Source organism: Nuphar pumila, chromosome 2, assembly GCF_984573655.1.
Source record: "Nuphar pumila chromosome 2, dmNupPumi1.hap1.1, whole genome shotgun sequence".
Lineage (NCBI taxonomy): Eukaryota > Viridiplantae > Streptophyta > Magnoliopsida > Nymphaeales > Nymphaeaceae > Nuphar > Nuphar pumila.
This window is the reverse complement of record NC_143250.1, coordinates 10,189,428-10,206,996: the sequence shown is the minus strand read 5'-3', so window position 1 is coordinate 10,206,996 and position 17,569 is coordinate 10,189,428. Positions and strand designations below refer to the sequence as shown.

Below are 17,569 nucleotides of genomic sequence, written 5' to 3'. Positions count from 1 at the left end.
TTCAATTGACATGAGAAGAGAAAAACCATAGCAGTTAGAAATAGTGTACTTGAATGATTTTCATGAGCCAACGTTGCTGTAGATAAACCTTTAGAAATGCAACTCTAAGGACCTTTTAAAAGAGAATATATTGGAACTAAGCCTATGGTTTTCCTAGAATTAGCTCTCCCTTAATTATATGGGTTCCACACCCATTAATCTCTCATGTGAAGGCTTGGTCTTGTTTGCTTTAATTCTTTCTTACTTTTGTTTTTGGCTTTTCTTCTGGTTTTTCTCTTTTTTTCCTCTTTCATGGCGAACGAAGATTAGTGAGAGTAAATTCGCAGCCGGTTTTAGGAAGAAGATACTTTATCTAGAAAAATAAGGAAAAGGCTGAAAATAAATGAAAATTTAAATAACTGGATGTAACTATTCTCAGTTAACAATAAGATTTCTCATCTTTTTATAGATAAGAATCCTCAATTGTGATCAAAACAAACTACATAACTGATAAACTCTAATTAAGGTAAGTTCTTATCACTATTAACTTCCTAATTAAATATGAGTCCATCACTGGCACCCAATATAAAATTCCAAAACATAAAATGGATCCAAATGAACCCGGGTCTTCAACTCCGCTCCTGCATCAGTGAGGCAATATCTTTCCTATCATTCACCATTTTTGTTGCTATAATCTCATATCCTTGGGTCTTGGGTCTGACCCTCCTCTCACCCCCTTCCCCTAAATCAAACCTTGGATACGTGTGTGGTTTTTAGAGATCTCACATTCCTTATTTGCTTGAGAGTTGGATCTGACATTGGTCCAAATCAAGATCAGACCACGAGCCATGAGATCTTTTGATGATGAGGAACCCTCGCCAAGAACTGGGTCACTTAATGGGCCAACCTTCCAAACCGGCACCCAAGCCCTTGCCGAAACCCACTAGCTAAAGATACCCGCACACTCGGTGGGAGTCAAACCTGGGATGAAGGGGTCAGCACCTTCTCCCCCGGTCCGCCACCACTTGGGTGACCAAGGCTGGTGTCTCGAGCAATGAGGTCTTAAAATTCTGCATCCTCTGGTGCACATGTAAGGCTTCATTGGTGATGAAATGGATCTTGTTTAACTTTTAATAAGTTTATGCAAATTAACCACCTAAGTTTTGATGATGTAATCGCGATAAAAGGTAATCGAATGCTTGACATAGAGAAATTTTACATACAAAATAATAGATTCAGTACTGATATTAATTAGTAAATAAAATCAAGGTTAATTTGGTATTATCTCAAAAAAGATTACCGATGACCCAACAATTGTCCCTCTCCACTATTCTTAATTTACCAAATTTTCTTTTCCAATTAACAAATCATAAGAGCCTCCAATCAAGACTATCTATAATACATGGGGTTAGCTTTATGAGTCATGTTTCTCCATTCCTGTCTATCTAGAGCTGCACTCAATCTGGACTATTATGTGCATTTATATATAAAACACATCAAACTATATCTAAGTTTCGCAAGAAATTTTGCTAATTAGAGGGTCTGTGATTTGTTCGAAAACTTGCAGGCGGCGCCTGGTAGGTAAAGACCTTCCTGCCCCTGCATCCAGATCTTCCATTTTTTCATCTTGAACAGGACTCTTCATATCCATGTTGGTGCCAAGGGATCCACAAGAAGGGATGTCAATTATGGACTTGCCTCCATGATCACATGACCTTGCCTTAGTTAACATAGCATGGTCATCTCCAGAGTTGCCCTCAAGACTCAGTAGAAGGTCCTGAGCTCTTCTCCAAGACTTTTGGTCATGGGGAAATTCTGAACCAATGCCTCTCAGGATCCTGAGTCCATCTTCTTTCTTCCCATTGTTGATGAGACACAAGGCCAAGTTGCAAGCCTTGTTCCCATTGGGATCACTGGCCAAGGCTTTCCTGCATTCAACAATAGTAAATATGTATGAGAAAAAAATTATGAGAAAAGTTTTGTGAAATTTGAGGGCAGATCAAGTCGTATTGTATATTACCGATCATTGATTATATTGAATCCCTGTGTCTCACTTGGTAACTGTGAGATTGGGGCCTACAAACATCTCAATCAAGTGATGTGTGGTGGGGATTGAACCAGGGGCGGAGCCAGGAATCTAAATTAGGGTGGGGACAGACACACTGTAAAGGATTCGTTGTTCGCCTGGTAAAGCGGGTTGAGGTAGAAGAAAGAGAGATCATTTATGCTAATTAATTAAACAAAAAATCTTAATATTCTAACCAAAATCAAATATTCATTGTTCATGAATTATTGTTTAATGCTAAGAGAAAAAAAATATACATAAAAACTTTAAAACCATAACTAAACATTCATGTCAATATAAGAAAACCAAATCAAAACCCTAATTTTTACAAACATTAAAAATTATGTATTTATGTTAATTGATAAAAAAAACCTTAATATTCTAAGTAAAATCAAGCATTCATTATTCATGAATTCATGTTTATTAGTAATTAAAAAAAAATACAAAAAAAACTAAACAATAGCTCAACATTTATGTCATTAAAGAAAAAATAAATCAAATTCTTAAATCCTAACAAACATCACTAATAGAGATACTAATTTAAAAAATAAAACCCTAAAAATCTAGCTAAAATCAAACGTCAATTCATTGAATCATACCTAATTAAATATTTACGTAATTTGAAAAATCAAAATAAAAATCTTAAACCCTAACAAAAATGAAAAATTTAGGGTTTTGAGAAGTGATAACTAAAATCAAACATTCACTAACCTAATCATGCTTAATGATAATTAAAAGAAAAAAACCTAAAACCTTAATCAAACACTCATGTTATTTGCAAGAATCCAAATCAATACTCTAAATCCTAAAAAAAATCATACATTTATGCTAATTAAAAATTTCTTAATATTCTAATAAAAATCAAATATTCATTACATGCCTATGTCAATAAAAAAATACAATAAACCCTAAAATCCTAATTAAACATTCTTGTTGTTTAAAAAATAAACTAAATCAATAACCTAAATCTTAAAAAGTATCATGCATTACACTAATTAAAAAATATATATGACCCCTAAAATCAAAACAAGTACTCATTTATGATTTGAAAAAAAATGAAAAGAAATAAAAAGTAAAAAGAAGACTTAGGGGGCAGCTAGTGCATGTAAAAGAGGAAGAAGAGACGGTTGGTGGTCCACCCAGCCGGACAGTGGCGCCCACTGATGGGCCACACAAGAGAGAGAGAGAGAGAGAGAGAGAGAGAGAGAGAGAGAGAGAGACGAAACATTGTGGCCCTCCTGATGGCTTGGAGCCATCGGGCACGAGTGTCAGGGTGGGCAAGTTCCTACCCTACCCACAATGTGGCTCCACCCCTGCCCTTAATAGATTTTTGTGGGTCAGGGTGGGCACATGCCCACCCTCCCCACGACATGGCTCCGCTCCTGGATTGAATATAACCAATGAAATAGTTATATACAATATGACTTGAATCAAACACGCCCTTAGAGAACATGTTCAAGACTCACAGCTTGCTCTGTTGTTAATTGAAAAGCACCCCTACTTTTGTGCAACTTATAGTGACAAACATCTAAAATAAAAAAAATAATGACTGCCTAATTCTTGTGAGATACTGAAAACCTTCATACTTTGGACATTTTAAATGACAATATTGTTATCTTTTGAAGATATTTCAATATATTTTTCTTAAATGATGACCTAAAATATAACAATTTTTTACGATATCTTCAAAATATCGCCGATATTTAATGCATAGCCCTCAGCATGATCACCATGGAGCTTGATTTCAGGTTATAGACCAGGTCATCGTATCAGTGGTCGTTTATGTGAAGTGTGGAGGCGAAATTGAATAGTAAATGAATTAATGAGTATAAAATATAAAAGGTATAAAATGGTTCACGTTCTTATTCTTTTAATTCTAATTATAATGTTAATTACTTCAATTTTTCTAACCTTTTAATTGTCATGAGATTTTCTCTAGCCTAAAAAATCTCTGTACCACACATAAGGGCAAATACCGGGGCGGAGATCAGGCTAGGGATGTCCATGGATCGTATTTTATCTGATGCATGACCGAAGCAGATTGCCAAAGACATCCAATTATAATCCGATGCAGATATGGTTTGGGATGTTGTTACTCACATGGATTAAGGGCAAGAGAGGGTCCCTTGACATACCGCCATCGGGGGTACACATGATCTGATCTTCTCTAGCGCACCATGACACCGTTGGGACCCACAACAATTAGGGTTGTCAATGGTTCGGGTTTAACCTAGACCTGACCTGTACTAAACCCCATAGGGTCAGGGTTTGGTAATAAACAAGAGGCTCTTATTAGAATCCAGGCCAGGCTTAAAACGTACGATTAATGTATGGAGTCGGGTATGGTTTGTGAAATTTCATACTAGACCTGGGCCCAGCTCAAGTTCCGACTAAGATACGCATTTTTTCAGTGTAAAAAGATAAGAAAATATATATTATACTAACGAGTTTGGTTCATGTAATCCTTATAGATCTGAGTATGGTTTTTATGGTGGGTCTGATAGGACACGAGTCTGAACCTAATACCAGCATTTCAAATCAAATCTGATGAGCTTGGTCCCACTTGAGTCTGAACCAAACCTAACCCGTTGACACCCTTAATAGTCTAGTTAATGCCTTCACATCAAAAGGCCAGCGTGTTTCTATTGAGGAAGCTGATGAGAGCAGGACTTTTACGAGATGGTGACCTTAGTGGTACATGTAAACATGTTTTTATCAATGTTGTCAGTATCGGGATCGGCCTTGAATTATTTGGCCAACGATTCAGCTGTATAGGTCGATACCGATACTCAAGTGAATCGTTCTGTATCGACCAAAAAATGATAAAAAATTATTACATGTCATTCAGAACGTGACACATTTTAAAAACATTAAAACAATATTTTAAAATATAAAAAATTAATTTTTAATATTTCTTATATTTATTAAAAAACAGCCGATTCATGAGTGATGCATATCGATTTTTTTGCCGATACATTATGCACCGATACGGACAACATTAATTTTGATGCCAACAACTCGAAAATGTTTTCACACCTAATGAAAACCTTTACACCTGTCTTACAGTCTTTGTGGCCCCCACACAACAAAAAGAGACCTGGATCAGACATCTTTTACGTGTCACTGCATGTGACCAGAGGATCAGGTGCAATGCGATTGCATACTTTTAGTCTTCGTTTGTTTCATTGGCATTCATAAGAAAAGACTGCCCTATGAAAGGCATCCCACCATGGGAAGGCCATCTCATGTGTGAAAAAATTCACAGATAAATTCATTAGTGGTTGATTCTATTTTGTTTTTTTGATATTTTTTATTTTTTAATGACGGGTGTAATCTGATGGAAAAAAGTTGTGGATTCGATTCGATTTGTTTCTTAGTTTTTTTCTAAGAAACTGATTCACCTAGAGAAACGATTTTAACAACATTGGGTTAAGTAATTTATAATTGAAAATAGCTTTTCTGCCTAGCTAAAAGAAACTTTTGTGAGTGATTTAGGCTCACCTGTAAGCTTTCTCAGCTGCCACATAATTTTTTTGTTGCATGTACGCCCACCCTAGATTTCCCTGGAAGGCCCACATTGTTAGAAAGATGATGATGATGGTGGTGGTGGTGGTGGTGGTGATAGTGATAGTGATGGCAGTGATTCAAAATGATGGAATTGTTGGTGCATGTGTTTTACTAATTACCAGCAAACGTGATATTTCCTGGAGAATGGACATCTGAAACTTCCTTCCATGAGATCGAGCCCTTTTGGTAAACTTGCCATTGAAGGTCACACCATTTTCAATCTTCTCTATCTTTCTTCTGATCAATGTGATCTGCTCTTCCAATTTACCGCTTTTCTGATGGAAATTGGAGGGAAAATGGTGAGAAAATCATATAAGGCATATAACTAATTTTTTTATTTTTTTTAAAGAGGAGTGCTTGCTAGCATGGTTTGAAGCACCATGCGCGTTTGCCTCTAGTCTTTGATCGAATACCAACTTGCATATCCTATCATATGACATATGATGTTAGAGGATCTATGTTGATCCTACCCGTCCAATTGATGCATACTGATGGCTAGGATTAGTTCATATCCAGGTAAAAATGTACACTAATCTTAACTATTGGTTGGATGGTATGATTGAATATAGGATGGATCCCACCCACAACACGTTGGATGATTGGATCCATTGTGTCTGCTTGGCCAAGAAAGCTAGGATTCCATGTCTCAGGACCTGTTTGTTTCATTGGCGATCCTTTAAAAGGATATATCTCACATCGAGAAACAACCAGCCCGTCTATGTGTGCCACACATTTTTCTCATGGGAAAATGTTTCCCCAGTGTCCGCTTTGGGAAATGGTTTTCATGATGAAAACCCTATATCCTACGAGAAAACGTGTGGCCCCATGTCGTCCCCATCACTGGGTCTTTTTCTCTCCAGTCTCACCTGGATTCATGTACTATTAAACAACCATTTTCATGCGAAAATGTTTTGTAGTTTCAGCGAATGGTCCCTCGGGAAATTTGATCCGATTCGTCTGTTAAAGTCTAATCAGACGCCTAACTAAGAAAAAAATGACAAGCCTCTTTCTCGACTTTCTGATGGAACGGAGGGAGATAAGACAAGCAGTTCATACTCATGAGTTGCAAGCAAATTTCCATTTCATTGAAAATGGGAGATATAGAGCAGGGTGGTTGTGAGGGAGCTGAGGTGAAGGCACCAGATCAAACCCCACTGGCGTATGGGTGTGCCCGTAGCTTTTAGAAGTGGAAACCTTATCCCCCGCCCATGCCCTGGTCCACTGCCATCCTTATTTACGCAGACAGCACATCGACCATAAGTACATCAGGCTGAGCCAGCACGACTAGGTCTATGTTCCCGAGATGGTTTTCCGAGTAAAAAAAAGATATATGAAATGAGACTCTGAAACAAATAATTAATGTGAAAATGGTTATGGCTTGCGTGCAATCCATTGTTAAAGCTAAATATGGGGCCAATGGTTCGGCCACGAAACTGCTCATCAAACCAAAATTGAGCAAGGGCATCCAGTCCATGTAAAGGTTGGACAAAATTAATGGAATTTTCTTTCGTAAAAAGTGCAATAATGCAGTGAGTGATTGATACTTTGAAAAAAAATGGAAAGATTCTTGGTTGGAAGATCGCTCCCTTCTGGCTGCTAGTTACAAGGAAAAGATGCAACAGGAATATATTTCAACTCCCTTCACTTGCCAAAGTTCATCTTAGATTTGTCGATTATGTTATGATTGAAATTCTACTCGTAGTAATTAACCTGGTTGAATTGCTAGAAGTTGGTAATCAATCCATTGGAGAATCAATGACTCAATTGAGAACTTTTCATACCGGTGGGCTCATATGTGATGTTGTGAAGGGAATAGTTTTTCATGTGGGGATATCATTCATAGAAGGAATCTAACAAACAGGGTGGTTGAGGAATCTAAAAAACATTGAGTGTCCAGCAGAAACTCTCTTGGTAAGATGGCATAGTGCATAACTTGCGAACCTTGAAGAGCTCAATGAGAACGTTATCAAGTGCTTCCTGACACTGCTCAGAACAAACGTTTCTGAATGACTTGATTGCGTCGATTGCTTCCTCTGTTCTGCCCTGTTGCTGCAGAACGATGGCCATATCCTTTACAGCACTGTCCACACGGTCACCCACGTTGATGGCAGCCATAAAAAACCTCAAGCTACCGTCAAGATCCTTCTCAACAAGCTAAGAAAACCAACACCAAATAAAATTTATATATATAGGAGAGAGAGAGAGAGAGAGCCTAAAAGCGATCAACATTACTTAAAAGTAAAACTTAACAAAGCGTTGAGTCCCACAAGCACAAACACAACAGCAACATGAAAACACCATTAACACAAAAACAGAAAAAACACAGAGAGAGAGAGAAAGAGAGAGAGAGAGAGAGAGAGAGAGAGAGAGAGAGAGAGAGAGGAATTCACCTGAAGTTGCTTGGCCCTGTCATATGGTGTTGCACCTCTGGGAACCTTTATCTGAGGAGAAGGATGGGGGGGCTGTGGATTTGGTTTGTTTTCTGAGGCAAAGTTACATGGCTTTCTAACTGAGGTGGTGGATGATGGATGGGGATGGTGCTCCATCTCTGCTTCAATACTATGCTTCTCTTTTGTGTATCTGCTTTTGTTTTTCAGAGTTGTTTTGATGGTTTTTATTTTTGTATCTCCAAGCTGTGTGGAGTTGCCTTTTAACAGGTGGGTTCCGTGAGGGCTTGGGTGTCTATGACTCCACACCGGGTTTATGGTGCAACCGTGCAGGGATGTGCTTATTTCGTGTTGGTTTTCTTGATTCGAAAGCCTGACCTGGTCTGGACCACACGGTGCTTTCAATAAGCCGGTGGCATTTAGTGACCACAAAAATAATCTATGACAACCTTTTTTTTTCTTGTCTTTGTCAAAATTTAGTAGTTCTGACCGTTTAAGTTTCGCTTCCTACTTGGAAATTGGAACATGGGAAAGAAGAGCAACCCTCTTTTTTGTTTGCATGCCAGCATAGTATCTTGACCCGAACAAAATGAAAAACATATCAGATGCAATCAGATTGCACATGTGAAACGTGCTGTTGCACTTCAACACCCATCATCTGCTGTTGGGCCCCACAGCTGACTGGCTACATCCAGAAGATGAAGGGTGCTCAGATGCTGTGGCACGTCACAAATGTGCAATGTGATTGCATCTTGTCCAGCCTACAACAAAATTCTGATTCATCATGCTTTCATCATTTAGGCTTGTTTGATGGCTTGTTCCACACGGGACAAAAAAAGATACTGAGAGCGGGGGTTTTAACAAACATTAGACGTGGCGGATGAATGGAACGCCATCTACAACTTCCATTATGTTATTTTCGTTCTACCCCCGTTACAAAAAGAACAAGGACAAAGGGAACAAAGTTAATAAAAAATATTGTCACGGTCAATTTTTTATATTTCTTAGATCATTGTTAGTTTTGTCACGGTGAGTTTTTTTTTTCTTATTACTGTTGTTTCTATTTGTTGCATAATTTGGAAGCTTTTCCAAAAAATTGTCCGATTTTTCCAAAATTTTGGGAAGTTTTAATTTTTAATAACCATGATCTTTGAATTCTCTGTTCCGAGTATTTTTGCCCTATGGGTTTCATAGTTGTCATGATTTCCCATTTCAGTTTTTATGAGTTTTGTTTTTGGATCCGTAGTGTTTTTAAAGGTTTGTTGGTTTTACATTGGTCTGGGATGTTAGGTGTTTGTGAAGGATCAACGAGATGGGCATTACCCAAATTTTAAATATTTTTTAGTTTTTAGATCTAATTTGATATCTATATTTAAAGTTTTTAGATCTAATCTCATAGTAAAAATCCATAATAAACATGTTAAAACATCCGTATGGTTAGATGGATCAAGTTATACGATCCAAAACAAAGTAATCCAATCCATTATATCCATGACTATCTAAATTGTCCATACATCATCATCAAATAACAGACCATCAAATATCGGACATTTGAAACACATTCAAGTATGATTCAAGCAAACGTTGAACTTGGTACAGTTGTTACGGAACGAACAGAACCAGTGTACTGTTTGGTCTTTTTTGTTCATTTCGTCCAATCCTGAACAAACCATCAAACATACCCTTAAGACCTGTTTGCATATCGTGAGACATGCAGGCTGCCCGAACGCAGCGGCATTCAGGATGACAGATTCCAACCTGTGGGGTATAACTCTGGTCCAACTAGGGGTGGACATTGGGCAGCTCCGGCCCAGCCCCATTAGGCCCCTTAGGCCTGAGCCTAGCTCGACAGTCATAATTGGGCTCCGGCTGGGCTCAGACCGGCCCGACCCAGTTGTCGTGTTACTAGATATTGAAGCCTAAATAACTTATCCCTGTGACATAGTTGGCCATCTACATTGAGAACCGGCAAACAAATTATGAGTTTGTGGCTGTAAATAAGCCCAATCATTTTGATGAATCCTGGACTCAGAAACTGCTTAGATTGGGTGATCAAAGAAGGAGAAAGCCTAGCACATGAGCCCAGACTTGTGATGTCCATAGGGGGTGTTTGACCGCATGGACACACTCGTCCAGACAGATGATTGTGTCCCACTTCCCTCCAGCCTGTAAGCGTGGAATGCATAGGACAGGAACAAAACAAATCTGGATCAGTGTTGTTAATATCGTTGTGAATCGATCCGAATTGGCCAGTTTGCATCGGCAAAAAATAGATTGGAAATTAGCTGAATTGGCTTATTTTTTTAAATAAATTTTATGTTATAATTTTCATGTAAAAACTTTTCATGTTATTTATATATGGAATATATATACTTTATATATTTTACTTAATTATTCATATCTTTTTGTATATATTTTTCTTGCATCCTTCTCTTTGTATATATATTTTATGCATTCCTTTTTTTTTATATTTTACACTTAAAATATGTAAGATATATAAAATATATATATACTTTTATCTATTCGAGCTCTCTCGAGCCGAGCCGAGCCGAGCCGAACACCCTGTGTTTGGGCTTAACTCGTTTAAAGTATATATATTACAGAGTTGTTTTGATGGTTTTATTTTTGTATCTCCAAGCTCTGTGGGGTTTTCTTTTAACAGGTGGGCTCCTTAGGGGCTTGGGTGTCCGTGACCCCCACACGGGGTCTACTATGCAGGGGTGCAAGCTTATTGCATGTTGGTTTCCTTGACTCGTAAGGCTGACCTAGTCGGGACCACCAGGTGTCGCATGGTGCTTTCAATAAACCCATGATATCCAATGACCCAGTCGTCATTAAAAAAATATTAAAAATCAAAGGCAGCCTTTTTTTTTCTAGATGAATGGCTGGATGCTAAATCCCCGTTCAAGATGTGGTCATTGGATCCGTCCTCATGCATGGATCTCAATCCGGTCCTAGACCCACCTTTGCTTGGAAAGGATCCCAACATTTTACAACCTGACTTCAACTTCAGACAAACTTGTTTTAGGGTAAAGTAGATCAAGACATGAAGTTTTGCAAAACGGTGTTGCAGGCCATATCTTCATCATTGGGATATTCGAATATGGTCTTGATTACCGAATCGGGTCAAAAGGGCTAAGACTTAGTTCTAGTATTTAACCCATACCCGAATCCCTACATAGGATAGCAGTGTCTGTCCGAACCCGCTCTATTTGGGGCAGGGATAGAGGACATGCATGAAACAAAGAATATACCATGGAGGTAAAAATCAAAACCCGTGGGAGGATGAAGGCGGGGGTGAACTTACTCTTTCTCCTGCTCTGTCTCTAATCCTTGTTATTAAAATTACTAATATATCTTTAATATTTTATAAAATAAAAAACCCTAAACATTTATGGGGGTAGAGGTCCAAAGTTTCTCCCCTTACAAAGATATGGACAGGGATGAAGGGCAAAATTTTGAGATGGGACCGGCGTAGAGAGCTTGTCCCCCGCACCTGCCCTAATCCACTGTTCATCCCTATTCCTACATAACCAAATGATTTTTTTTTTACTTGGAGAAATCAGCTCAGGATCACATACCAAGTCGCACTCGCTCTGCCCGTCGCCTCCGGTCACTGTTCCGGCAGCATAGTAAAGCTCCGATGGCTTACTCCTCATCCCCAAGGAGTCACCATGCTTTGGCTTGCGCAAGGGGTTGACGCTCATGGGATTTATGACCACATGAAATTGGAAAGATTTGATGTGGACCATCTTTAGGGAGCGTTTGAGGGCATGGATAAGTTATCTGCACCAATGGACAAAAAAAAAAAAAAAAGATGAGAGAAAAGTCAGACCCTGTAGATTTTTACTTTTAAAAGGTGACTTTTGCATGGGGTTTTTCTTTTTTTTCACGTTTGATACGTTGTGGGGCCTACACCTTTTTGTGGCAAAAATCCTACCGCAGTTTTTTTTTTTGCACGTCAAACATGCCCTTAAGGCACCATTGAAAATGGGGAATTGGTAAGAAAAATGCAAGTCAAAAAAAGGAAAACTGCCAACTTTTCTATTCAGATCCAAACAATAAAACATTATAAAAGGAGAATTTTTATTTTTTGCCATAAATTTTGATTAGAAAACTTTTTCCATCTCAAGAGATGGAGAATTTTTTCCCATAAAAAATGTTTATTTTTTAGGACAGCCCTCACCTTAATCTAAGCATTCTAACATTTTCCAACCTAGTTTTCTCATGTTACACAGATTAACAAGAGAAATTTTTATATACAAAAAAAAATCTTGTATAAAAAATTCTCACAGGCAAAATTTCTTATGATATTTTTGTCCTGCTTCCAAATGTGCCCTCACGGGTAGTTTGTTTCATCCACCAATAAGAAAAGACTCCATGGGAGAGAGGCATCCCATGATGGGAAGGCCATCATCCAATGTGAAAAATGCATATGTAAATCAATTCTTAGGGTGTGTATGGATTTACATAGTAAATGAGACCCATAAGAAAATAGAGTTGACATGTTTATTTAACCTGCATAAGAATCCCAAATTAGCAACAGATGTAATACAACCATAGAAATGATACAAATCAGAAAGTTAGGGAGCCAACATTGGTCTGCACAATGAAAATTCCTACTTTATCCCTGTTTTGCAGATATGCAGGTGCATCTAAACACAGATTTGGGGTTGCAAAGTGTACCTGATTATAAAAAATAAAAAAATTAAAAATGAACTCTTTTCCCATGAGTCCACCGATGTCATATAACATACACAGAAAGTCAGGCACAAAACTTTTTATGGATTTTCAAAAGTATATAAAAAATGTATACATGTGATCACCGCTAAGACCGTGTACAAAACTTTTATATTGGCCATGTACTGGTCAGATTCCGGCAATACAAAAGCTGGTTCCCACTAAACAACACCTATAAATCACATCTTCAGTGTTAGATGTGAGAAAAAAATAATTAAAACTACTATTTTTGAAGGGGCCTAACAAGACCTAACAAAAAAGGGGCCTAAAGAACTTTATATATATATATATATATATATATATATAGGGGTGACAATCGGGTCAGGTTGGCGGGTCAGAATACCTCAACACGAACACAGCCCATTTATTAAACGAGTCGGATGTGGCAAACACGAACATGACACATTTAATAAACAGGTAACCCGACACGACATAGTTAACCCATTTAATAAATAGTTTCCCTCGCTTCGCCGTGCGCCCTAGGGTTTCCCTCTCTCTCTTCCAACTGATCCCTCTCTACCATCTCCCCCAGATCCCACCCCAAATCCCTCCATTCCTCCCTCAGATTGCATCTGATCAATCTCAGATCTTCCCCCGGGAGCTTTCAGATCCCTCCTTACCCCAATTCGAAGGAGCTTCTGTGCCCGCTTCTGCCTCCCTGTGCGATCAGAACACCCTCTTTCGTGCCGAGGGCGGCCGCATTGTCCTCATCGGCCATCGTCTCTTTGCCTCCGGCGAAAGCCTGGCGCAGCGTGGCACTCAATCCCTTGGCCGCTTCGATCGCCGTCGAAGTCATCTTGTGGTTCGTTCCATCACCTGTTAGGGTCGCCAGGAACGCCTGGCAGCTGCTCGCCACCATCGTCGGCATCATCACGCAGCCTCTCCCGCTCGGTGTCGTAGCCCTCATGGGCCTCGGTGCCTCCGTGCTCACCAAGACTCTGACCTTCGTCGGTGCCTTCTCGGCATTCGGCGATCCCATTCCCTGGCTCATCGCCCTCGCCTTCTTCTTAGCCCGAGGGTTCATCAAGACTGGGCTCGGCAATCGGATCGCTTACCAGTTTGTTTTCCTTTTCGAAAGCTTGTCTCTCGTGTTGTGTCATGAGCGTCAAGTTAATATATATATATATATATATATATATATATATATATATATATATATATATATATATATATATATATATATATATACAAATGAGTTCGTGTAAACGGGTCGACCCGCCTAACCCGTTTATTAAACGGGTCAAACGAGTTGGCATACCCCTAACACGACCCGTTTAATAAATGGGTTAGGCGGGTCGACCCATTTACGACACAAACCCGTTTAAGCCAAACCCAAACCCGGCTAAGAAGCGGGTTGGCAGGTTGAGTCAGATTTTGCCACCCATATATATATATATATATGAGTAATGGGTATGTGCTAAATGAAATATGCTAAATGAGTTTTTCAAGTTTTTTTTATTTTATTTTTAAATTCAGATGTGATCTTTGTACTTGATTTTATAGGGAAAGTGTTCAATTCAGACACGTGGGTTTTTATAAGGTTCAAAAAACCAACGGTCCAAAATCTTTGTAAAATTTTTATGCCCCAAATATCATATTTTCCATCAAAAACATATGATCCAGGTGCGGATTCCTTGTAAATCGACCATATCCAACACATTTATGGGTTCAGAACTGCAAAAAAACACTGGCAGGAAAACCCATTTAGCACGTATCATTTAGCATATATCATTTAGCACCTACCCATTTTGTTCTCTCTTTCTATATATATACATATATGATTTGGCTATTCTTTTAATTTTTTATTTATGACCATAATTAAGAGAGAGGAAGAGGTGGTTCCACCTTCCTGTGGAAGTTGATAAAAATTACAGTAAGCTATGTTGTTGCTAAAAGTTGTAAAAAAGCTTTTTTTTTTTTTTAAACTCTATGAAGTGAGACAACTTAATTTTTAATGACACTATTACAATACATGGTGAGAGTATAATTTCAAGAAAACTTATAATGCATATAATTTTTGGCACATACTGACCTAGGGATGGCTGTGGGGCGGGGCAGGGCGGGGGACAAGGTCTCCACCCCCGCCCCGCCTCAAAATTTTATCCTCCACCCTCGCCGCCTCCGCGGCGGGGATGGATTTTATCCTCCACCCCCGCCTTCATCCACGTTTCATGTCCTCCATCCTCGGTTCAAACGGGGATGAGGCGGGGCAGGGCGGGGATATTGCGGGGAAAAGTGGTCGGGGCAGGGTTGGGGCGGGGATCATGGCAGGGACGGGGCGCGGCGGGGCCCAGCTTTCCCCCGGTCCACTACCATCCCTATACTGACCCTTCTGCTTATAATATTTAGGATTAGGATATAATCTCAGTTCCGTGAATGAGCCTTGACAATGATGGGTCAGTTTAAAGTATTCCAAGTTGAAGGACATTGCGAGTTCGATATCCGAGTGTGCATTTTACAGCAAGGCAAAAGCAGAGAAGGGGAGTTTTAATTGGGTAAGGGTGGGTACTCTGCTGGGGAATGGACGATTCAAGTCTGGGAGAAGGCAGATCAGGTTTAATCATATTTTACACTTTGAGTGTGCAACTGTACCTGATTGCCCTCAATCTATGGGATACACAGCCTGTCAGCTGTGGAGCCCAAAAAAAGATGGAGGGTGGATCAGGTGAAGCGGCACACTAAACTATCAAATAGTGGCATCATGTAGGGATGGCAATGGACCGGGGAGGGGGACAGGGCCTTCACCCCCGCCCCGTCTCAAGATTAGAACCTCCATCCCTGCACGGGGATGGATTTTAACCTCCACCCCCACCTTCATCCCTGTTTCATGTCCTCCATCCCCGGTTCAAATGGGGATGAGGCAGGGCGGGGCCCCGTAGTCTATTGCCATCCTTTAGAAGGACTGGGGATGGGGCGGGGCGGGGCGGGGCTAGGTGGGGATTGTGGCGGGGAAAAGTGTAAGTTCATCCCCGCCTCCATCCCCAAACGGGGATGGATTTTAACCTTTGTCCCCGCCTCCATCCTCGTTTCATACCCTTCATCCCCGATCCAAACGGGGCGGGGAGGGGCGGGGCTCTGCTTTCCTCCGGTCCACTTCCATCCCTAGCCTCATGTTGGGGTGGGCAACGAGCCAGGCAGAACGATGGGCCAAGCCGACCCGACCTGTCATGGGCCGGGTTTGGGCTAAGGTTTTAGGCCCGAGCCAAAACCCGGCCCGTTATATATGTGGGTCGGCTCGCGGGCTATCGGGCCAGCCTCATAAGCCTGAATTATTTATTAAATTTTAAAAATTAAATAATAACTATTGCATTGGAACTTGGTAACAATTACTATTTATCTAATTTAATTATATTAATTTTAAGAAAACTACAAAGATAATTAATTGGGTGCATGAAAAGTTAGGACTTATTAATTATTACTATTTACAAATGGTTTTGGGGGCAGGCCAGACTGGACCCGGATCGGTTCACATTGGCCTGTTGGGCCAATGCTCCGAGCCATAGGCTGCTCTTCAAACCCAAACCCATTAAGAATGGGTCCAAAATCCAAGCTGTTAATAAACGGTCCGGGGTGTACTTAAAGCCCGGCAGGCCGAGCTCTAAACGGGCCCAGGCCGGCCCGATGCCCACCCCTAGCCTCACGAGGGTAACCACCTCAACCATAAGTTATGCATGATAAATTACTAAAGTGCTTTTATTGCATAATGAAATGGGTAAAGCATGCTTTTTAAACCAAATGTTAAAAATGATATTTTAATTGGATATCTTGACCATGAAATTAACTTCAGTTTCTTACCATATTCTTTCAAAAAAAAAACAAAATCAGAAGGCTGTTACCTAACTGTATGAAAAGTTGGGCCTTTTGTAATGTCTTTTCAGAACAAAATAATTACTTTTTTTGAAATATCAGGCAAAGGATGGGCCTTTAAGTGAATTTTTTTCCTGAAAATAGTCCTTGCTTCTTATCTCTCAGACTTGCTCATGCAGCTCGTCCTTCATTTAAAAGTCGGACGAAGACAGTGATGGCACTAGCTTTTGGGCAGAATGTTGAGATAGACTTAGCAAACCTTCCAGATAAATCAAAGAATGTGAAATAACGTGGTTTTCAAGATACTAAAATATCTTACTTTGAAAACAAAACTTATACACAATTGAGGCACAAATTTTCTTTTGTTTGACAAATAGGCCAGATTCGTAAAATGAAAATCTACTCACTAGGAAACCTACCCACTAAGAAATATTTTATCCAATTTTAGGTGTTTTTTTGAAATTCTGACCTTACAGATGTGTTCAAAATGATTTATTTACTATGAATTGACACTTGAATCATGCATTTTAGATGTAAAAAATAGTATTTGAAGTCTAAAAAATTTATGAAAATTGTACACGGTTGATTTTTGAAACCTTATAAAAACCTATTCATGCATGAGAACTGATTCTTATAAAAACAAGCAAAAATAAAAAAGGGAAAAAATAAGTACCCTTATATATATATATATATATATATATATATATATATATATATATATATATTAACACTCTCCCTCAAACTTTACTAAAAGATACCAAAAGTTTGCCTAGAAGAAACGTGAAGCCAGGAGCAGGAGTAAATAAGAACTTACAGTGTAGAAAGTAGTGATGAATTCTGTGCCTACAAGCTGCAACACAGGAGTTGAGGAAATAACAGTTGCTAATTGGTCGACCGATGCCCAAGTGCCTACATAAGATCATTATCTGGAATAATGTTTACCAACAAGAAGCACAAAACTTCAGAGGTTTCAATAATCTCGATCACTGTTCAGAGGTAAACCACATGCATGCAGGCAAGGATA

The 17,569-nt window shown here is 39.4% G+C and overlaps 1 protein-coding gene across 2 annotated transcripts; it reads right to left on the bottom strand.

The window, feature by feature from the left end:
* Nucleotides 1-1,193: 1,193 nt before the first annotated feature.
* LOC149844721 (protein SULFUR DEFICIENCY-INDUCED 1-like) lies at nt 1,194-8,214 on the bottom strand. 2 transcript variants are annotated; one of them, XM_089997304.1, is made up of 5 exons: nt 8,002-8,214; nt 7,553-7,765; nt 5,731-5,886; nt 5,546-5,607; nt 1,194-1,907 (listed from the first exon to the last, which is right to left on the bottom strand). In XM_089997304.1, the coding sequence occupies exons 1-5, from the start codon at nt 8,155-8,157 to the stop codon at nt 1,487-1,489; spliced, it is 1,008 nt and encodes a 335-aa protein (XP_089853430.1). In that variant the 5' UTR covers nt 8,158-8,214; the 3' UTR covers nt 1,194-1,486. The 2 variants fall into 2 exon arrangements, with proteins under 2 accessions (XP_089853430.1, XP_089853431.1); XM_089997305.1 differs by having other exon boundaries at nt 7,553-7,691; nt 8,002-8,121.
* Nucleotides 8,215-17,569: the final 9,355 nt, after the last annotated feature.